This window comes from Vanacampus margaritifer, chromosome 12 (genome assembly GCF_051991255.1).
Source record: "Vanacampus margaritifer isolate UIUO_Vmar chromosome 12, RoL_Vmar_1.0, whole genome shotgun sequence".
Lineage (NCBI taxonomy): Eukaryota > Metazoa > Chordata > Actinopteri > Syngnathiformes > Syngnathidae > Vanacampus > Vanacampus margaritifer.
This window is the reverse complement of record NC_135443.1, coordinates 11,920,636-11,945,254: the sequence shown is the minus strand read 5'-3', so window position 1 is coordinate 11,945,254 and position 24,619 is coordinate 11,920,636. Positions and strand designations below refer to the sequence as shown.

At 38.6% G+C, this 24,619-nt stretch overlaps 1 protein-coding gene across 5 annotated transcripts in view; it reads left to right on the top strand.

Annotated features, from left to right (window-relative positions):
• Window positions 1–24,619, top strand: part of cdh23 (cadherin-related 23) — a 172,218-nt gene that overhangs the window by 55,433 nt on the left and 92,166 nt on the right. For all 5 annotated transcript variants that reach the window (XR_013296236.1, XM_077582265.1, XM_077582262.1 and 2 more), the window contains exons 7-9: window positions 10,931–11,125; window positions 11,217–11,345; window positions 18,104–18,182. Coding sequence is in view for 4 of the 5 variants with exons in the window: in XM_077582265.1 (XP_077438391.1) it covers window positions 10,931–11,125; window positions 11,217–11,345; window positions 18,104–18,182 (403 nt within the window). In the remaining variant the exon portion in view is untranslated. The remainder of the gene's footprint in view (window positions 1–10,930; window positions 11,126–11,216; window positions 11,346–18,103; window positions 18,183–24,619) is intronic.

Sequence of the window (24,619 nt, the reverse complement as noted above, 5' to 3'; positions counted from 1 at the left end):
TACCGCATTGTCCACACTACAGATAGAAAGAGACATGGATATACTGTAGAGTGTGGTGTACCTATAGCAGCAGACAGTAGAACAGGGAGATTCAGGGGTCCAGAGGTCACAGTGGTGTAAAAAACACACACATACACACACAAAAGACTTGAAAAGAAGTGCCCACTGAGTGTCAAGGAGAGAGGAGAGACAGGGCATCATTTGAAAAAAAAAAGTCAATTGTGTATTGAATCCCATATGGTGGTGCTGTGAAAAGATGGAACTTTGGCATAGTTCAGTTGAGAAAGTTATGTTGTGTTAATCAGCCTCTGACAAGAACTGGATGGTGGATGGATCCGAAAGTATGATAGTTAAAGTTAAGTTTAAAGTTAAAGTCTTGTTTAGTCTCGCAGTAAAGTCAGTAATTTAGTGTTATGGAATGATGGCCAGGCATACGCAAAAATGTTGAAATCCTTTCAAAATGTTATTTTGAAAATAGGTTCATTCAGTTTTTGTTATTTTTTTTTAATAGAAGTTGACAACTAACACTGGTATTAGGTTGGGGCAATGTATCAAGTTTTTATTATTCTGTATTTATTGTTCTATGGGGTGTATCTGAAAAGTTTCCACACATGTTTTTCCCCAAAAAATATTTCAAACCCAAACAAACTACTAGTTCTCCCATTCAGTGTGGGCCAGATGATCAATCAGCACTTCAACAAAGAGATCCTGTAGCATTTACTTCGTTCAGTTAGCAGGGATGTGATTTTTCCGCAAATTCGCGGAATTCCTCTTTTTTTATCTCCCCCCCAAAAAAAATATCCGATTTTTTTTTATTTATTTTTTTTTTTTTTTTAGTAGTTCATTGTGTATGCACATGACTCCGACAGATAACATCTTCTGCTATAACAAAGACATTTGTGGTATGCTCTAATATGAGTTACTTTTCATTTGGTCATGATACAATTATTTGTTCATGAAATTTGAACTCTTCAACATTATTTATGTGTTAACTTAGTAATCACATTAGTTAGATATGATGATATTCTCAGTGATAGTTTTTAAAAGCAAAGGCAGTCCAATGTTTTTGAATGTGACTGATTTTGAGTTGACTAAAACTGCCATTTTATATGAGATAGTTCAATATACATTGAACATTTATGCTGTTGTTTTGTCTATTTCTTTGTCATGTGAGTGCATTGAAAGTACTTAAAAACACGGAAAACCTGGACCTAGCTGGGTGCCAGCGGCCCCCAGACCCCCGGCTAAATTTTCAGATAATTTCACTTTGGTCAAATCACATCCCTGAGTTAGGGACAACTTGTGACTGCTTCACCATGAGAACGAGGCTACTCATAATGCCCTGAGCATCCCACAGTTCCTGGCTGAGAGGAACATTACTGCGCTGGAGATCCCTCACTAGGATTTTTTGTTTTTATTTTTTCCCTCTTTACCAATGCAAGTGCATCTTGACTTGCGTCCCAATCACACTGTTGTTCCAACACACAAGTGCTGCTGGTGTTCTCGCTTAATAGCTACTGTGCTAACTGCCTCTGTAAAACTGTTCTAGTTGACAAATGTACAGCAACAACTGATGCTAATGAAGATTCCAAAATGATTATGCTACCTTCTGTCATTATAGTGTGAAACGGTTATGACATTTCATGGAGAAATTTAAAAAAAAATGTTGCAAAATAAATACGTACATAAAGCCAGATAGTCTTGCCTCGAAGGATATGTGCGTTTATATGATAATCAGCTTGACTCTCATTTGCATTTAATTCTGTTTTGCGACCTCTTGAAAAAAAGTAGATAACGTAAAACTGTTTCATTGTATGATATTCTGTAGAAGGTGAAATTATTTTTGCTATTTTGAAAAACAATGATTTCTCAAAATCCACATATTTTATTATACCATGATGCACTTTTTTTTTTAATTCCAATGGGGTCATTGAATCTCTTTAAATGGGGTATCTTAACCAGTTGGATGATCTTCAGTGTCTAGCTTATTGGTTTGACAGAAAGCCTTGGCTGTTGTGGCGTAGGCCTCCAGCAGTGGTGTTGTATATGGTAATGTACATTCACTGGACAATTCAAATTAAATCTAGTACAAGAGCTGAATACAAATATTAGAAACACTCTGTTTTAGCTCTACACCACAGCAAACTGCAACCACGAGAATGTTTATAGAGGAATTGTGGAAATGTTCAAAACTGAGCATATTCATCTTAAAAAAGCAAACATTTTGATTCACATTGAATGTGGGGTATACCTAATCAAGTGTCCAAGTGCTCCAAGTGTCAACTTTAATGAATATGTGTATGAATACAAAATTGTTTACCTCTACATTTAGTTTCTCAGTCAAGATAGATAACTTTCCATAAGAATCAGGCAGGTGTTGCAAACTTGCTGATGTGGCCTGTCCTTGTAGCCATCCCAAAGGATTGACCCATCTGCCTCTCCTCTGTCTTTTCCGGTCTCCGTGGAACCATGTGGCATGCTGGACTTGATTACCTTTACATTTAAACAAACAGCCTGAGCTATTTGGAGGCAGTGAGCCATGAGCTGTGACAGGAAGGTTGGGGTCAGACAGTTGGGGGAAAAGACTAATCAGAAGATAAGGATGTTATTTGTTTCAATCCTCAACTGATAAAAGGACCTGTCATGCAGGGGTCAACAACCTGCTGCCCGCGGGCAAGGACCAAATAAGTAGCCTGCAGGCCTGGTCTAAAATAATTAGCTCACTAGTGATGGGACATTGTGATTTTTTTTCGTAATGTTGTAAAAGTGATCACTTGAAAATGTAAACACTGGCAGAGAATTATAGGGAGGAAAAAGTGTTTCATATGGATATTAATGTTTCTTAATTACTGTGAGAAATCATTAACATGATCAGTGTCTTCACATAAATGAATATCATTCATTATAATTACATTAATAAAGGTAATTTCAGCAAATTTGTTATTTCAGAAGTATGCTGAAGTCAAACTGGTATCCCTTCGCATTAATTAGTACCCAAGAAGTAGTACCAAGGAGGTCAGTGAACCCTGCCCTAGTGCAACTGTCCATTTTTTGACATCCAACTGCTACCTGGATGATAAATCAATGACCAATGATGAAAATCTTCACAAATAAACCTCAAACTTCTCTTTACATCTTAGTTGTTAATATGAATGTCAGAAAGTATCAGTGCCATCATAATTATAATAATTATAGCCAGAAGTAAAGCAACCCCACATTTTATATTTTATTCATTCATGTATTTATTATATTGTTTGTATTATTTATTCTGGCTTTTGTAAGATTGAGAATTAGATTTAGAATAAAAGTGTTTTACTTTTTGTAATTACTTCACAACAGCTCAGATCAGACAAAGACAAGCAAAATTGAAGTTTGGAGAAAATTGGTGGCTTTTTAAGGCTGAATGTACCATGGCAGATGGGAATTGAGAAAAAGAAAAGCAATAATGACTATGAGTCTGAGAAAAATGCCAACAAACAAGAATCATTGTCAGATGTTCAACAGAAAAAGGTTTCACTATATGTGCACTGTAATGACCCTAAAATACAAAGTTACTCTACACTTATGTTGTCACCAGAAAAAAACACTTCTTAACCATTCATTCTGTTTACTTCAGCCGCCTCCTTCACATAATACAGTTTGATACTTTATACACCCCTACGATTGATTTAAAGTGTTGACTTTCAGCTTTAATAGACCATTTACCATTTAAGTATTACAACCCTATTATGCAAATTACCTTCATTTTCAGGAGCACAAATAGCATTGTGACAATGTACAATTGTAAACATTATCACCATTTTAGAATTGAGAAAATACTTTCTAAATGACTACTAGAGTCTGGATGCCTAATTTTTATTCATGTATTTATTTATTTTTTAAGTTTGAGACCAGGGTTCCTGATCAGGAATGGTGCGACTGGCATATTTGAAGCTGGTAGATCTGATCTCATTGGCTAAGATACCATTAATGGTATCTGTAACATTTGGTGTCAGTGTAGGGACGCCCTGTTTAAAAAAATCATGGTAGAATTGCAACATTTGGGGATCAAGAGGACTTCATGTAATCAATGATGACTTTTTTTTTTTAACTGTCTCCTTATGGCTAGGACATGTGTCATCTTAAGTAAGTGTTCCATTTAACACAGTTTTTTTTTTAAAGCACCAAAATGGGTTTTACATATAGCCCACATAGTCATGTGACATCCACTTTGGATGTCCACAGGGTCTTATCTGAGCTGTTCTGCCCCAGAGCCATTTAGACATAAATACAGTACTGTAATATTTATGACCACTTGCCTTAAGCCTGTGTTTTACAATGTAAAAATATTCACAAATACATTACATTGTTTAACTAAACCACACATTGCCTTTCAGCGTAGCTTTTATCCTTGCTATAAATCACTTTTTTTTATATCACATTTACTGTTGGATTTATGTGGATGAAAGAAACTGTTGCATTCTCAATAGGTGTTAATTATTGATAGGCTAATTTTAAAGGTGAAATATGGCTTTTTGTGTCACCCCTATGTTTAATGTAACTGATTATTTTTGCTTCGTCCTCCTGCCATTTCTGCACACTATGAAATCCTAACTTTTTTTTTTCTACGCACAACCCTTCATTAGCATTGTACTGCCCAGTTGCGTGTGCCATGTTTACAATGTTGTTCTTGCTGTGGGAGTCTCCCGTGTGAATCTGCAAAGTTGGCATGTATATGCATCTATCTACATTAAAGACGATCTTAACCACTTGGCCACGGCTGCCCCATGCAATTTAGTTTATATTATTTTGAAAGTGTGTTTAAACACAACAACAAAATAAGTGCCGTAAAAGCAAAAAAAAAAAAAAGATGACTAAGGGGTATTTAAATAGTAGTTCTATTTTGCGTATTTTCACTTATTGCGGGGCGATATGGAACGTAACCCTCTTGGTTGAGGGGGGATTACTGTACATCAGAAAATGTCAGTGGAAGTGTGATATGGCACCACAGGTGGGAGGCAGTCATGGAAGGGGCTGATGTGAAAGGCATGAAATGAAAGGGGGAGAGTAGGAGAGTAGGGCTGGTAAAATCACCAGTTGCCTGCTTGGTTGGAAGCAGAGCAGACAGTAGGGGAGGTACGAAATACCTTGTAAAGCAGTGTAGGCGTAATCACAGCTCTATTGTCGTGAACAGTTAGAAGTCTGCCTCTGTTAACAGCAGGGGTCTAAGGACCGGATCCCTGTAAATCACCATATCTTTAACATTGATTATAAAATTTGAAAAGGTCCTATAATGACAGATTTCATCATGTAGTTCATATTCGAAATAAAAATGTTCACTTTTGACAGCCCTTTCTCACCAAAAACCATCTCAACCAGAAACCAAGCAAGGACTTTGACGAGGTAGCTGGAATACTACAAAGAAAAAGACGTGTTGCTGTTTTTGTGTGTATATTATTCATATTATAATGTTAAATTACAGATTAATAGTGTCTTGATAAAGAAGGATCATAAAAAGATTGTATTCAATAAACGTTTACATTAATTTATTTATCAAGATGCAAACTTCCCATCCAATAATTTCTCATCTGATACTTAAACCTTTGCTTATTGATTTGATTTACGCCAGACAGGTTGTATTGCTCATATTCTCAAAGTCTTAATTTAATTCAGCATAGCCATTGATTCAACCAGTTAGTTGTGGACTTTCTGAATGTAAAAAAAAGTTACCAAAAAATGTATAAATACTGAAGTCTGGGAGTGTTTAATTGAAAACAACATTGATGTAATTGCAAAAAGTATTTTTCTAGACTAGCAGGGTAGAAGTGGGCGTTAATGGCGTTATGTGAAGGAACGCATCTGATTCACACAATTGAAGCAGCATCCCCTCATTCCCTTTAAACAGCGCAGAGAGAGAGAGAGATCCGGTATGCAGATGCAGGAGCATGGCGCACCAAAAATACGTTTAAAACGAAATGCAAGAAGATCACTTGCAGATGATGTGAAGTTGGCTGCTGTGGATGTGCATTAGGACAGTAGGTAACTTATCTTGACTACATAAAGTAGAACCAAAACCAAAAAAGTGAGCAAAAAAAGGTATACTGAGAACAATAGAATCAGTATACAGATATTGTAGTAAAGTGTCATGATCACACTGTACACTAGCCACTTATTCACTAGACAACTATGACCACATCAACGTTGTTGTGTCTTATCATGCACCAATCAATCAACTTTATTTACATAGCAACCTTTCATTCAATAAAACGCATCTCAAGGTGCTAAACAATTAAACATTCATAATACAATAAAAAGACCCCCCCCCCCCCCCCCCACACACACACACACACAGAAACATGGCGGGGCACAGAGAAACCATGTGAGGAAAGGCACCCAGGAAACACTGGAGCTAAAACCTAAAAGACAATAATATAAAAACAGTTAAAAGCTAAAAGAGAACAGAATAAAAGGCAAAAACAAAGCTAAAAGACAATATGATAAGGAACTGGGAACTAGGAAAATAAATAAAAGGTGTTAAAAAGATCATTTAAATGCCAAACTAAAAAAGTGTGTCTTGAGCACCCTCTTAAAAATATCAACAGTCTCTGCAGACCTGATGCCCTCCGGCAGGCTATTCCATTGGCGAGGACCATAGTGGCTAAATGCAGCCTCACAGTGTGTTTTGGTCCTCACCCTAGGAACAGTTAAAAGGCCAGAGGACCTCAGGATCCGCGACGGTTGATACGAAAAAAGCAGGTCAGATAAATAAGTTGACCCACGACCGTTAAGACATTTAAAGATTAATAAAAGCACCTTAAAATCAATCCTAAAACACACAGGGAGCCACTGCAGCGATTTTAAAACTGCTGCAATGTGCTCCCTCCCTCTCTCTGACCAATATCATACACATTTTTCTAAAAGGGAAACACCTTAACTCTTTCACTGCCATGGACGTTAAAAGACGTCAAGTAAAAACCTACGGAGGGTCGCCAATGACGTTAAAAGACGTCATCCAATTTTTTTATTTTTTATTTTTTAAACGGGTGGAGGAAAGCCTTGGCCAGCTGTGGTGAAAGTTTCAAGCAGATCTAGTTAGCCTAATGACTATTTTTGGCCCCTAGATGGCAGCAATGACTCTCTTTTGACAAGTTGGGTAGGCGTCAGTCGAAGACGTGAGGCGGAGCTAGAGGGGACAATGGCTGGGGAAGGGAAGAGAACATGGCGACCGGTTGCAAGCAGCTCACGGTCGAGCAGTTTTTTTCCAAGACGAAAGGCATCGACCAACGCTAAAGAGCACATTGATGACGACGATGATCATCATCGATGATGATGATGGTGACTCCGAGGTTGGAAGCATTGACGCGGCAGTAGAAGACGTGAGGCAGAGCTAGATGGCTGAAGAAGCGAACAATGGCGACCGGTTGCAAGCAGCTCACACTTGGGAATTTTTTTCAAAGACGAAAGGCATCGACCAACGCTGACCAAGAGCACATTGATGACGACGATGATCATCATCGATGATGATGATGATGGTGACTCCAAGGTTGACGCTGAAGTTGTAAGCGTTGACGCGGCGGCTATGACGACGTCATAAAGGTTCACCGGCTAGCGATGCTAACACCGGAAAACGCGGAGCACAACCGAGCACGCTCAAGCGGACGTTCAATCGGACGACGAAGAGTGCCCCGAGTCCAATGCATATTCATCGGGTACAATCTGCTACTTGCTATTCCCCGGAAAAAAAGGCCGTCAAGAAAGTGTAACGTCTGCACGCGAAAGGAGCCATCGCAAGTGAAACTAATCTGTTGTGCAAATCCTGCTGCGTCTCCTTGCACGCATGGGAGCGTTACAAAAAGAAAAACTCTATTTGAAACATCCACATAATTATAAATAGTACCACAGTTGCACACATTTGTAAATAGTTTGCGAAATTGTTTTGTCAAATTGTTACACTGTTGAATGGAAATAAGCGTATTTTGCAACCAAAAAAACACTTTTTCATTGTTGGTGATAGCGTTTTACAGAAGTAAAGCACTATTTAGGTGTTTGTGGCATCATTCATGGACAAAAAGAAGTGTACAATTCACTAGAGTGCATGAAATAACATTGTTTCACAAAAAGCTCTTTTTCTCCGCTTTTTGTTTCAAAACAGAGCATTTCGGTGAAACTAACCATTTTCTATTGTTGATTACTGAAGAACGGAATAAGGTAGAAACAAACTTTTTTTTCTGATGAAAGATGAGAGTTCAATCTTTCATTTGGTAGTATGTGTGTTTCCATAGTCCAAACACAACATTTTCTGTGGACCTTGGAAGATCAGTCAAAATGCTTAAATCGGCTGGCACTGGCGACATCCCGTTTCTGAAAACGTCTGGCAGTGAAAGAGTTAAAGAGGTACGGGCATAGGCAAGCAGTGACGGTATATTAATGTTGCGCTGTGACAGTTTGTTTTAAGACCAGTAGAATTCTTCAGCTTGCTGGTGAAAATGAAAAGTGAAAAGTGTGGACTCGTAATGAGTGTTCTATCCAAGACTTCAATGAACATATTTCCTGCCATGCTATTGTGATCTCTCTCCAAATTAACGAGGACATGAATAGACTTAACAAGACGCTTGTAAATTGTAGAGATCAAGTGGGAGAAACAACATTGTAATAACACTGTAAAGAGGTGTTGTGATTAGACTTCCCTTTGGGTCGACTCCAGATATACGAGGCTAAGAAGAACACCTCTGTTTGGTTTACAGGATTTGAACACTGAAATAAATTCAAGGTAAAAATCTGGCTTATTTAACCAGGAAGATGAAATACAGAACTACTGCATGTATTTGATTCGCCAACACTGTGTGCTTGAAATGCTCCCTTGGATTGGGTTTAATCATGTAACGAGCACCTATTCCTAACCATTGATTGCAACATTCATATTAATTTCCACAGATTAGCACGACATACCAAGTGTATATGCATCGGTGACTTTCCCACGTGAAGTCTTACCTCTCAGTGAGATAAGAGGGCAATAACGACAATGCCGTTTAGAGAAGTCACAGCAGGGGAAGTCACCTCATCTCTCTCCAAGTGTCTCTCTGCTAAGCACTCTGTTTCCCAAAGGAAAACCAATCAATTCAACTGCTGCACACCTCTGTGCGGGCCTACATACAGTAATATATAAGCCATGGCTAACTGACTGAGTTTTGTACTTGTGAATTGAGAGACAGTGACTTACAGTGTGCTTCACAATACAGCAACGCTTCCAGTCATTCATTGGTCTATTGTTTGGCTTTATTGTGAGGTCTGATAGAAGAGCCTCCCAGGCTAATGCAAACAAAGGTATACATTGTCAAGCATTTTCTGCCTTGTCGCTCTTATTGACCTGCTCACTCTATCAGAAAACTCCAATCAATGGTTGAATGGTGAGGTCATCGAACCCCGGCGAAAGGTGAAAAGACATGTCTGATGGCCATTAGCACCCCCACGCACTTCAAAGAGTCGTGCTGCTTGTGAACTATGGTGCAGATATGAACTGGAGTGAAGTTTGTCATCAAGAAATGATGTTAAATTGTCTGCACAATAGAGATATAAATTATACACAACCTTGTTCAAAAGCCAGGTTTTGTAATACGAAGAAATGAGACAAAACAGTAGAATGGTGGCATACTGACATGTATTTGTGCTTCTGGGCCAAGCTTCAAACATTGCTTGAATGCTATGCACACGCAAGAGCAGGTGTTTTCTTTCTTTTGGTATTTTCCCAGACTTGCTCAGGTGGAGGAGGGCATTTGTGCGCCATTGTGGGATGGAACGCAGTCGACTCCCAGCCAATCGAAGCACAGTAAAATAAATCTAAATTAAAAAATAAAAATCTCTGCAAAAATACCAAAACAAGTTTTTTTCATCTAGATTTACACCGCGCCCCACACTAAACTTGCGCTAGGCACAGAAATAGTCTGTGCATGCATGTGTATAGCTCAACTGTTTATTTGATTGATTGATTAATAGAGTGTGACAATGTATTTGAATACACTGTATACAACCAACAAATAAACGACACAATACGTTTGTACTTTGTCATTGCTGTAGTTAACGATTGTAATGTATTTACTATACTAGTGTTGCGGATGTATTGTTTAGGTTGCTTGAGCTTACTTTTCTTTCAAATTTTGAAATTTTAAATGTGAATATTACAGTATAATATTTGAAAATTCTCTCTCAACCTCTTTGAAATAATTTTCTAAATTTTCCATTTTTCTATCAAAATACAACTTTTTAGTGCAGCCTCTCCTTGATGGTTGTGGAGTGTGTTTTCATATTATTTATGTGCACGTTGTGCAGCCAAATTACTTTCCGACTAATATTGTAACTTGAGTACAATTTTCCTCCTAAACATTTGTTACAATGAGCTACTCCTTTCCTTAAAAATCTTTTTTTTCTTGTGTCAGTAAAGGCATTCTTGTGTGAACTTGTTCTGAGATTTTTTTCCACTTCATCACCTGTGTTATCTCTGTTTTGATCGAGCTTCTCTCTTTCCTTTCTTTGTCAGGTCTAAGACTCGGACCATGACTAAGACAAATGATCTGATTTGACATTGTGAAGCGTGTCTGCCAAGCCTACTTACTTTTTACATCAAAGGATTTTCAAAGCTTAAATTCAGTGACAACAAAGTTTGCCAAAGTATTAGTTGACAAAATTATATCTGGATAGTATTATGTGAGTCGACTGCTTTACAGTAGAATAGAATGTATGCATGTCATTGCAACATGAAATGTATTCAAACAAAATCTGTCATTTTATGCATTTATTTTGCTTGAATTTTAATTTCATAGATTACATTTTTGTTTTCTGTTATTATTTATAAGATTGGCTGCTACAAGTAGAACCAATAGGCCCATCTTGATGGATCCACCTTCTAATTCCATCAGTTAATATATCTGTCTGTCTGCTTGAATGTGGTTTTCAGAATACACAAGTGGGCAAACTGGTTTTTATGGTCAACGCTACAGACCCGGACCAAGGCACAGGAGGCAGTGTGCTCTTCTCCTTCCAGCCACCTTCTCCCTTCTTCAGCATCGATGGAGCCAGAGGCACCGTTACTGTCATCAAACCTTTGGATTTTGAGGCTATCTCAGCCTACCAGCTCACTGTCAATGCCACGGTCAGCCCACGCAAAACTGGTCCCGCATAAAAAGTAATATAACTCTATTTAATGTAATAAATCAGATAAATGCTTCTTTGGTTTTAACTAGGATCAAGATAAAACAAGACCCCTGTCTCGGCTTGCAAACCTGGCGATCACCATTACGGACGTCCAGGACATGGACCCTATTTTCACCAATCTTCCCTACAGTACCAACATAGAGGAAGATGTTCCACTGGTCAGTAAAAGACTTTGGCGTGGGTGCACGTGACCACAAAGTAACTTTTTTTTTTTCCAGAGCAGGTTGTTTCGTCCCTCATCACTCCTCAGGTCCCACCATACAGCAATGTGAATGTCGTACACTGTAATTACCGAGTGAGATGTGCTTTGGGGATGTGGCGCCACTAACAAAGGTCACAGGGCCCTATTAGATCTCAACATGCTGTGCATACCGCTATGTTCATAATATAGGGACTCAAACACTGCTATGAAGTTTTAAGCAGTAGGGTCTCACCCTGACCTTACCTTTGTCTTTATCAAGGTTTTAATGAGCATCTACTATACTAGCTGCCTGTTTCACCGCACGCCATGTGTGTTTTCTCCTCTGGCTCAGGCATCTAAACTGGGTTCCCAGGTGGCTAATGGTCCAGCTATTGATGTTTGCACTGGTAGAGATTGAATTACACACATGGGCATAATACTTCCCTTCCTAACCTCTGTTCTCTCACTCTCTCCCTCTGTTTTTGGCAGTACACTTCAACTCTGTCTACGTTTCTCCCCTACCTCACCCAACCCTACATCCCCATCCGTGTGTCCCTCGTCCCCTGCCTGCATGCACTGTAGTAGAAATGTCAAGTGCTACATTTGCATGCATATTAACGGGGCGTGACGGAGTCGACGCCCGGTGTCTCCCCACCTCCCTGATTCATCAACTGTCACGGCGAAGGTCACAAGTGGAGGGGGAGGAATGGGGGGGGGGTGGAGGGGGCTTGAAAGATGAAGCCAATTGGTGAAATTGGTATTTGGAAACCGGTGAAATGACAGCAGAAATATTCAGTCCTATAGATTGAGAGATGTTTTTTTTTTTTGTTTTTTTAAGGATGCTTTCATTTGAAAAGTTTCCAACTGTTTTGAGTTTTATTTTATTTTTTCAATTATTTTTTATTTTTGCGTGTAGAATGACCAGTGGTAATGAGGTTTTTAATCCCACCAGTTTCCTTATGCACATTCACAGAGGGAGAATAGCCTTTTCATCGAATCTGGCTCTCTTCACCTTGAATTCAGAAAGTGTTGTGTTCTTGTATTCCCCATCTCCATGCAGCTGCAGTTGTGCTGGACTAGAATTGCTCACCTTGGCCTTGCAAATCATGCTGAAGATACTGACTCCCATTACTCAACTCAATTCTACACTCAACAAAAATATAAATTGCTCCAATTTTTTTATGAGATGAACTCAAAGATCTAAAACTTTTTAGACATACTTAATATGACCATTTCTCTGAAATATTCTTCACAAACCAGTCTAAATCTGCCATAGTGAGCACTTCTCCTCTGCCGAGATAATCCACCCCACCTCACAGGTGTGCCATATCAACATCCTGATTAGACACCATGATAAGTGCACAGGTTTGTTTTAGATTGCCCACAATAAACTGTTTTTCTGAGTCCCCAGTCAGTGCTGAATGTTTTTCTGAGTCCCCAGACACCTGTGCACTAATCATGGTAATCAGTAATAATCAATAATCACCATCTTGATATGGCACACCTGTGAGATGGGATGGACTATTTTGGGAAAGTGCTCACTATCACAGATTTAGGCCCCGTCCAGTCGGAAGCACAGCCGGCTTCGTTCCTCAAACAAATCTCGTACAACTGATCGGTTTCAAGCTCCGAAACCGCGCCATCGTGTGGATGAACGGCCTAAATGGTAAGAAATTTGTGAGGATACACTGAAACTCACTTTAGTGTGGACGGGGCCTTGGGCCAGGTTTGTAAATGATATTTGGGAGAAATGGTGATATTGTGTATGTGGCAAAAGTTTTAGATCTTTGAGTTCATCTCATAAAAAACAAAAACAAAAGTGTTGCGTTTATATTTTTGCTGAGTGTAGAATTGAGTTGAGTAAACGGAGTCAGGGTCCTAACTGCATGATTTGCAAGGCCAAGGTGAGATTTTTGTTGAGTGTATAAATAACCACCACTGTTTTCTTAAGATGGAACCCAGGGCTGAGCAGATACAATTAAAACAGCAGAGGCCCCAGAATTGAACCCTGTGGAACCCCATACTTTCCGTTATACATGTGAATTCACATTACACAAGTTTGTCCAACCACTTATTTTTTCTGCTTGATATAGTTAGTTTGAAAGAATTCAAATAATAAAGGAATCACACGATGTACCATCCACCACCAATGCAACTATGGAGCGTAACAAATTCCCTTAGGCCGAGCAATGTAGCATGATGACCTGCAGCCAATGATGGCCAAGGGGGGTGAATTATTATGAATCATTTTGAGTCAGGTGTGTGTCTTGACCCTCGCTGAACCCTTGAGACTGACTCACCGAACCCCTGAGGTTTGATCGAACCCAGTTTAAGAACCACTGAGTTAGACTGTTGGTAATACTGCTTAAGGATCGTTAACATTGGCTCTAACATCAGAGGACAGCTTGTAATCCTATTAATGTGACACTGTAGTGCGGATATTATTGAACCCCTTTGACCCTGCAACACATACAGTACATGCAGCATAGGATAATACCAGGAAAGACCAGAACACTGTAACAAATACATATTTTAATGCCCTCATGAGGCATTCTATCAGGCATGTGTCATTTCAGACAATGTTTGCCAGCATTAAGCCGAGGGCATTTCATGACGGAACAAGTGTCAACTCTTCTCAAGGCCAGGACACAGACAGGTGAAGGGATATGCATTTGGGATTCTTGCCGACGGTCATTTCTCACAGGTGTGGGTGCATACACCTTATACACCCTTCCAGCCTCTCAGTTTTTTTTTTCTTAGTGCCTGCCCCTTCCCCCTTCCCCACATGTTCAACCTGTCATCTGTAGAACATTTTGAAAACAAGAGGGTTGATAAAAAAAAAAAAACATCACAGGGCAGGGTTATTATCTGTTAGCCGTGAATCCATGCTGCTTGGAGTGACGTTTAAGCCCCTTTTAGGACAAACACAATTTGGCTGTCAAATCAGTGTGGAGAAAGAGAAAAAGGGAAGGAGCTTTGGAGCGCTAATGCACTGGATAGCTGAAATGAAAGGATAAAGGTGGGGAGAGGGGATGGTCCAGTGAGTGTGTGGATGTCTGTGTGTTTGCAGGAATGCAAATTGTATCTTTGTCACATGAGTGAACATATTCCACTTATGTGGACAGCTTGATAATATTGCCCGAATGATTTCAGCGTCACTTCACAGTGTTTTCTCTTGGTCGACAGCTTCGTAGGAACGTGGTTGCAATAAGCCTCAATAACGCAAGAAAATCCACTCAAAGCAGCATATCTTATACAGTATATGTTTTCACGTAATTCACTCAGGACATGTTTATTACAAAAGCTATATAAAAAAAAGACGGTATCAGTACGCCGTCATCAGATACTGACACTGTCACATTCCTATAGATTTATTGTACATTTGTGGAACTTAATGTATTTAATTACATAGAGAATATTTTATTTAACTCGTCATACGAAACACGAGTAGATTGCTGTAATAAATTATTGGAATGTAGTTCATAATTATTAAATTGTATTCAAACTTTTACCAAGAAAATATGTGCTACCATGACTACCAAAATAGCTTACAGCAGTGGTGTCAATTTTTTTTTTAATCACAATTCACGTCGTTGTTTATTAAGATTCTGAACACAAATAAACGTATGATCGCCTCAATTATATTTATACAACATGATTTACTAGTTTGGAAATCAGAGGCGAGTAAAAACTGTTCAAATATTATTACATTTATTTTAAATGGGGGATTGGTAAACAAAAATGCTTGCAATATTGCAGCATTTCTAAAAGTGAGGACAATTTTCAATTTGGGTATTTTAGCACAAAACACAAAGACACACATAATTAACTTTGACGGGTCACATAAAATGATGTAGCAGGCTGGACCTTGAGTTTGTTACCTGTGGTTTACAACATAAAACTCAACAGATGACAGATAAAAAAAAACGTAATCCCTTACCCTGATGAAGACTGCGATGTATAATTGTATTTCTTGCAATCAAATGAACCTCAAATAAGGCTAAGTTCCCTCTTTCAATACTATTCAAATAGGAGGGAACTCACTCAAATAGGCGCACTGACATTTAGTACAGGTGACTTAATTCAGAGCGTGTGCAGTAATGATCAGAGCTGAGCCACAGTAATGAGGTCCCATCTGACACAAGTACTTTTAGACATTTGAGGTCGAAGTCTGTCCATCTTTGGTTTTAGATGGATTAACACTTACTTGGAAGCTTTGAGTACGTTTGCAGAACCTAACCAGGCTCACTTAAATAATATCTTGTTTTCCACTGTAGGATCCTCTAAATTCACATGGTAATGGTATGATCTAAGATACATTATTTAAAAATACTCAAATAACTACTGTGTGTAGGTATTTTAAATGTTTTCCTACCTGTTTTCAGACAGAGATGGGGTGTATGTAATCCCTTAAAAGGAAATGTCCTAAAAACAAGGCTTGTTCTATATTCTGTTTTCTAGTACTTCCCATCCAAAAATGTGAGTGTGTACTGTATGTGTTGTTTTCCTCTCAGCCTTTAATCGCTTGTGAATCAGTGTCTGTAAAAGGCTTGTAATTGATTCTGCTGTAATTGGTCAATGACAGGAGCAGCTTTGGCAGAAATGGAGCATAAACACACCTCAGACACAATTTGCAGGATCAATGGGAGAGAGCGAGTTTACGTGTGGAGAGTGAGAGGACGGGACAGGGGCTGCAATTGTGGAGTGGGGAGGGCCGCTCCATCTCACACTGCAGCACAAGGATATTTAAGTATCACCACCATGTCTGATTGAAGCACGGAGGCTGAGAAAGCTCACCGATCAAAGACTGTCGAAAATCTTTTACCTCTTTCTTCCTCTTTGTTTTTTCCCCACAACTGTCATAGCATGTTTCTGTCAAGGAAATGAGAAATAATAGACCCATAAATCCCAATAAAATGCTAATAAATCACTCTATAATCAATCAATCAAACTCACTTTTCCTTTTTATAAATTTAGTTTGTATATTAACTGGTAAAATTTCATGATGGGCTTCGTATAATATTTCAAGGCGGTTAAACTCTATCAATTCATTAAGTTTTGAATTTTTTTGTTGTATAAATAATGGGTTAGTGTGGTCTCTGTATCCACAACCGCAAACAAAACGAATAGTACGTTTCTTTTTTTATTTTATTTTATCAAAAAAAAAAAAAAAAAAAAAAAAACGAGAAAAAAAAAACGAATAGTACGTTTCTGTAAGAGAAAGATCGATTCGATAGGTTTTGGCTGCACACCCCCACATTTTGATGCAATAGCTCAGGTATGGAACAATCAATGAATTATATAACGATAACAAAGCATTCTTGTTCAATGATTCTTTGACCTTGTGTAACACGGCTACGGTTTGTGACACAAACAATATGCGCTTTCCATGTTAAATGTTCATCAATAATGATACCTAGAAACGTAATCTCATTAGTCCTTTCTATTTCAATGTCTTGCACAGTCAGCGTTGCTTCAACATCCATATTTCTACAACTGAAAATCATAAATCTGACACATTGCAGTCACATTCATTGTTCCAACTACAGAGTAGTTGGTCTTTTAAGTTTCAAATGGCTTATCTTAAGTAGAATTTTCCGCATTTTGGCCATAGGATCTACGTTGGTTATTGAACGCTTTGATGTTGTAAAAAAGTAGTAAATGCTATAGTCCTCGTGAGTCGCAGCAAACATCCTGAATGCTGGATGGGTTAGCCTTCATGCTACTTGATACACAGTAGCTAGCTGCGGAGACCATAGATATATTACATATATTATAGAGCAAGCTGTGTATTTGGCTCCAATAAGTTCATAATAACTCATTGACTTATTGAACTATTTTGACGCAGATCGGATTGTTACAAACATCAGACATACGGCTATGATACAAGCCACATGTATTATTTTATAATCGGGGCTTTGACTTAAACTATCGCGGGACTTCCTGTTCTCTGAGTGAAGGCTCGATGTATAGATGTCTATGCCGAAGGCCGCTTCCTGACGTACGAAATGTTTTGCTTCCTTTTTCAAAATGATTGCGAAGCATTTTAAAATGTCCTGCAGTTTAGCAGCTTGTTTTTACGCTGTTGGCGTTTCAACTGCCAACAGGTGCATTGGGGGCCGTCTGGTTCAGTGATAGCGTGGTTATCTCGCAACCCTGAGGTTGTGGGTTTGATCACAGGCCGTTGTGACCATGTCGAAGTATCCCTGTGCAAGATACTGAACCCCCAGTTACTTCTAATGCCGCGTCATCAGTAATTGAATGAGTGGTCAAAATGTAAAAGGCCCTGCAAGTTGGAAAAGCGCTATACAAATGAAGCGCCATTTGTTTTTGCTTAACGTCAAATCACCTGAGAAGATTTGCAAGGCGCCACAAACATATTCAGAGCATTGTCAAAAGAGTATGAGATATTCATGTGTATGGATTCCCATTCACATTCCCTTTTAAGATGCGTCGACTGGCATTTACACATAGTTTGTCTGTAACTGTCATAGAAAGTGGACTCGCACTTAAGTTACCAAGTAAACAAAACGCTGGTTCTGGTTAGAGTCCACAAATTATGATTCGATTTTTAATTTGCCACATTCACTTGAACAAATGTCCAAATTACCGCCCCTTTGTGCAATGTACTACTGTTCAGTATATGACAAATGCTGCATTGCAACAATACCAATCTAGGCTGAGTTCAATGCATAAGTATGTTTTGAGATTATGTGTGTGTATTTGTCTCTGCAGGGCTACGAAGTGCGCAAGATAACCGCCATCGATCAGGATTTGGGTCGACCGAGGGGGATCGGCTACACCATCATCTCAGGTCTGAGTCTGAGTCACACAATCAATTTGACATCCAAAGCACAGAGAGTGGAATCGATCACCTCTTATCATAATCCCACAGAAAAAAATAGACAAGTCTCATCAAACACAGCATTCAATAAAGTGGGGACTAGCGCCTCAGAATGACAGAATAGGCTTGCCTTTAAGTGTTTATTAATCATAATGGTGAGGAAGTCAGGCTTCGTTGAGTGTTATTCAACGTGGCGCTGATCACATTGGTCTGTTTCTGTCGACTTAAGATGCTTCAATTCTTTTTATTTGATATGTGGCATGAAAAGTTTAGGTAAAGTGTCAGTACTAAAATCCATCATTGTGAAATCTTAAGGTTTTAGAACGTGACAGAATTTGTCGAGAAGACGTGTCGAAGCTGCAGTTTGCATGGAGCTGATAAGGCTGTAGCTGCGATCTTGTTTACATATTCCTGAAGAGAATTTTCTCCTGCCAAGGATGCGATGTTTTTGCCTGCCAGTTACTTTGTCTATCTGCCAGGAGGATATCTCATGAACTTGTAAACGGATTTCCATGAAAATTGATGGACAGATCAACCTTGGGACAAGGAGGCCCGTATTAGATTTTGGTGTTGATCCAAGGCAGGGATTCTCTCAATTGGATTGGCCCACTATCTTCTTTTTCTAGCCTTGTATGAACTGACATGAAAATGCAGAAATGACTTCAAATCCCTTTAGTAACTTGAGCCAAAATAAATAAAAGCAAATGTTAATGACTTTTGGGAGCGGGAAATCAAACTGTGTTACCCTAAGTTTGGATGTTTTTAGCTTTTCTTAAACATGGTCTAACCACAAATATTAATTCAGAAATCAAGATGGACTAGGCACTAATCATTTGCATAATTAGGATAAGGTTAAGCTACACCTGCATAACCTGATAAGATCCACAGGTGTTACATTATTAACCTCCATTAGATGTACCACATAACAAAACCACTTAAGCTACTTTTTGGTCCACATCTAAAACCGTGCCGCGGTTCATGTTTTATTTAATCCTGTACGACAAACAATCTCTCAGTGAGTAAAGCAATCGTCTGTGTGGTGAAAACAAATACCGAAAGGGAGTATAGCAAACACGTGTGAAGTCTAAACTCCGCATGCCCTGTCAAACCCCAGCATGGCCAAGATGAAAGGACATCAGTGGAACCAGTTTTGCCAGCTGGCTAGAAAGGGGCTGGCACTGCTTGATTAGCCTGGCGAACCACAGACATTTGGGGTGATGGCCATAGTCATTGTCAGACCATCTGCTGGGTCATCGCTTGACCTGACAGTCAAATGAAGGAATTTGACTCCATGTGTGAAACGTGAGCATATGCGTAGTCATGTTTTTTTTTTTTGGTGGCGCCACAAGTGAGAGAAACACTGCAGTGTGTTCTTTAATGTTTGCACGCACTTGATAGTCTGATCTTGTTAAGTTAAGTAAGTAACCAACACATTGTAAACTTGCTGCTGCTTTTCAATACATACCCATCAGTTTGTGTAGACAGCAACATGCCTCGTTGTTTTGTTTGTGTGCATTTGTTTCAAAGTTGAAGGGACGAGTCAAGCTCTAGAGGAGAAGAACATTAAAAAGACATTAATTAGGTGGTGCAACGTATTCCCAGTCATTTAAAAATAAGTTATTGCACTGCACTAAGCCCCTATGGGGCTTGATAAAATCATTATAAGTTTGAAAGATAATGAAAGTGGAAGGGTGATGCAGCGGCAGCACATAAAGGTGGAAGGGCAAGGGTTCTAGAGGACGGATGGGAGTGTGTGACTCTCTCCTCTTATTAGCCAAACTAAAGTGTACTAGAATGCTTGTGCATTTGTATAAAATAATCTCATATCTATTACATCTCTCATGACTCTCGTATTCCAGTACATGCAATGATTACTGACTTAAGGTTGCCTCTGAATAAAGCCTTTTGTGTTGCTTCCTCACTCCGAGTCCTCAAAGAGATCTACTTGTTCCTGCGGGACTCGTCTCATTAGTTCAGTAATTAAGATAAACAGGTTCTTAATTGCAGCTGTGATTTATGTTAATTATTGTGGGGCTTAAAATGTGGATTTTCTTTGCTTCATCCAATCAGAAGTCATATCTGGGACTTTATGAGCACAAGGGAGTTCCTCCTGCAATGATGCAGTTGTTTATTATGATGGTGCAGAGATACTGGAAGGGAGTGTGGTTCATGCTAAGATCTCTAATGCACATGAAAGGCCGGATTGCTTATTGAACTGCTGACATAAATGATGCTGAGAAAACACCACCTGCTGAGCAAAATTTCAGATGACACAACTTTAAACTCTCATGTACAGTCGTGGCCAAAAGTTTTGAGAATGACACAAATATTAATTTCCACAAAATCTACTGCCTCATTTTTAATGAAGGCAATTTGAATGTACTCCAGAATGTTACGCACAGTAATCAGATGCATTGAATTTTTAAGTCCCTATTTGCCATTTATCAGATCATTAAAAACTTCAAGGAAAGGTTAAATTGCTTGGCTTCAGGGCGCCCAAGAAAGTCCAGCAAACGCCAGGACCGTTTCCTAAAGTGGATTCAAGTTGCAGGATCGGGCCACCACCGGTGTGGAGCTTGCTCAGGAACGGCAGAAGGCAGGTGTGAGTGCATCTGCACGCACAGTGAGGCGAGGACTTTTGGTGGCCTGGTGTCAAGAAGAGCAGCAAAGAAGCCACTTCTCTCCAAGAAAAACAGGACCAGACTGATATTCCGATTGTTTGGGGGATCTGAAAAAAAGCTTGACTGGAGAAGAAAAGGCAAGCGCTATGATCCGTCCTGTGTCATGCCAACAGTAAAGCATCCTGAGACCATTCATATGTGGGGTTGCTTCTCAGCCAAGGGACGGGGCTCACTCACAATTTTGCCTAAAAACACTCAAGTAAAATATGTTACATCACAAGCAAAACTTAATCTGTCATTAGGTCACAAGTTATTTTCATGAAATCACACTATAAACTGACAATAGACAAATCAGTTTCAAATATTCAACAACGGCTTGACTATAGACTTACTTTGAGGGTTAGACCATTTGTAACATTAGGCAGTGGGGATCATTTAACGGCACACTCCATAAAAAGAAATGACCCTATAACAGGCATTGTAATAGCTACTTTCATTTCTTTCGAGTCATGTTAGCACTCTATGATATCTGAGATTTTTTTTTTCCTCCAGTACAAACAATTCCACAACGTCACTCATTATCCACTTCAAACAGCCCCCACAGCGTGTAGACAGCCTCGCCTCGTCTCACTGACATCAGCGACCCACAGGAATGACACACCAAAGCGCTGATGGCCTTATCCTGAGACCATGGCCACTTTCTTATTTGCATATAGACATATTGTCCATGGAATAATTAGCATGTCCTTATATTGTACAGGATAACAACTAGGAAAAAAAAGATCTGTAGTCGTTGATTTTGTAGAACTGTAAAATTGCAAATAAAACCCAAATGAAATAGACCCAATTACAATGAGCAACCTGCATGAGGATTGTTTTGTCTACTTTAGCATTAACATATTGGCATAATATAACACAGCTAACTTGTCAAAACTTTGAAATGTTTGTGTTAAAGTAAAGTTAAATCTATCAAAAGATGTCAAAATCAACATTATACAACTCTTATACACTGATTAGCATTTTAAACTTACAAACAGCCGTTTTCAGAGCTAGAAAAGGAAAGAAATATGCCTTATACGAACAATGTTGCTAGCAAATGTGACAGGACGCCTCTGGGCTTGCCCTTCCTGATTACACCTGTCATGTGACCAAGTTCCACTAATAGAAATATTAACAGCAATAGACATGGATTCACTGAATTTCAGTGGCACAAACATTTAGGAATATTATATAAAATAAAAACGTATGCCATGACATATTTTTTGAAGCAATAAAAAGAAATTTAAACTGATCAAATTTGGTGTTATAGTAACACTCTATTATAAATGCTGCTGCATTCGAGGATGGTCGGAAGTCTGATTTTTCCGAGTTCAAACCAGGAAGTGTGTACGGGAACGCCCCCTTGAACTAGAAAAAAAAAAATCAGACTTCACCGACAAACTACAAGTGACATCACTCTACAATGGCGACCCCTTTGGAAACACAGACCGTAGATGGTAAAACACAATTTACTCAAGTATAAAACTAGATGGCTTTCTTCATTCATAAATATTTAACATGACTTCACGTAACACAACGTACGTGACAGTATCCATCTATCTCCCTGCATGAAATTATACGGTGAACTACTGAACTGTATGGAATGCTTATAAAATAAGATAAAAACAATAAATGAAGCAACATTTTGAGAAGGCAACTTTGCTGGAGGTCAAAATGAGTTTTGAGGACCAAAATAAAAAAAAAAATTTATCACTATGCGCCATTTTAGTTGTTTACTTTCGCCTCGAACGCTTTTAGGTCGGAACCGGGAAAAAACAACTCGGATATATCCGACTTCCGACCATCTTCCAATGTAGCATAAGTCATGCTTTTAACGTAGCAGGTGTAGCTATCTTATTTACAGTGCTAATGCTAGCTTAGTATTAGCCTACTAGTGCTGATATTTTGTTTTGGGAGTAGGGGATTTTGTGAATGTTACATACAAATCTTGTTAGCAGTTTTAACACAGCAAACTTCCCCTTTAACAATGTTTTAAATGGCGTTTGGCATGTATTTAAATTACAATCTGGGTTAGCTTCATATGAAAATTTGCTCTACACAAACATGTTTGACAAACATTGATTATTTGAGTCTGCAGCTATTTTTTATCTTTATCTTATCGTGTGGACACAACATTTTGTTATGTTAAGAAAACCTAAAAATTATATAAAATTCAGCTTGATGAATGAAACACATGAAATAATAAGATAGTTTAGAAAACCATAACTTTGTTGCGGAAGAGTAGTTTTTTTTTAATGCTCAATAAAGTTCTGTGTTGGTTCTCTGTGACTTATATTACAGTAAGTTACAACATGAGACTTTGCTGTCTGCCAGGATAAGAGTTAATCTATTGTGTAAAGTTTGTGTAGCCACGCCACTGCGCTGTAATGATAGTATAAGAACAAGCAGCAGAAAAATCAGCCGGCCGCCCCCGTAAATGAAAGGACATCCCTGAAGCCTTTTATATCAGAGTCTTGTTCATCTTTGTGTGCTTCCATCTCTTTTGTCACACGCAAGCACAACTAATCCCATTTTAAGCCTTTTTCCATCCTTTTCTTTACATTCAGACAATTCTTCTTTCGGATTGCATCTGTTCCGTTTGAGGAACGGCAGCAAATACTGACCTCAAGGGGTTTTGTCTTGGAATTATCAGGCACAGTAATTGTTAAAATAGATACAGCATGATAGCTTTCATTTTCATGTCATTACACCAAAAGTCAGCAGTGGCGAAAGAACTCATGCTCCGTACATCAGTAGAAGTACAGATACAAGACTGGTAAGAGTAAAATAACTTTTTCATCTCCAGAATTTAGGTAAAAAAAAAAAAAGTGCAGACGGAAATGCACTGAAGCACTATTAACAACTAAAAATAATTTATTTATTTTTTACGATCAATAATGTTTCATTTTCATATAATTTGATCAATTACGGTTAACATAATCATCTGAATTTCCCTTTGAAAATGTTTTAATTAGGGTTGTCAAAATTAACTCTTTGAGTGCCAAAAACGTTAAATAACGTTTAGTAAAATCCTATGGAGGAGTGCCAAAGACGTTAAAAGACGTTTGTTCAATACAGAGGTGAAACTAACCATTTTCTATTGTTGATTACTCAAAAACGGAATAAGGTAGAAACAAACTTTTTTTTCTGATGAAAGATGAGAGTCCAATCTTTCATTTGGTAGTATGTGGGTTTCCATAGTCCAAACACATAATTTTCTGTGGACCTTGAAAGATCAGTCAAAATGCTTAAATTGACTGGCATCCACGGCATCCCTTTTCTGAAAACGTCTGGCAGTCAAAGAGTTAATGCGTGAATTCTGAGTTCCTTTAACGCCACTCGTTTTTTTAATGCACGATTATTGACCGTCCCTTACGTGGAAAGCCCGTACTGGGGGAATTCCAGTCGCAACGCAGCCATATCAAAATTTTGCAGTAATAAATTTATTAAGAATGCATATATTTGTGGAGACTGGGGTCAAGTTGTACTTTACAATGTAAAAAATGTGCAGAATTTCACAAGTTACTTACTTCATGTTAATAAATTAGATAGCTCCTAAAATGAAAAATGCACTTGTACTTAACAATGTAAAAAATGTGCAGAATTTCACAGGTTACTTCATGTTAATAAATTAGATAGCTACTAAAATGAAAAATGCACACTGAGCTGTTACCAATGTCTTAAAAATACTGTGCAATTATGCCATCTAGCGGCAGAAAAATGACCTTAACACAAATCAATATCACA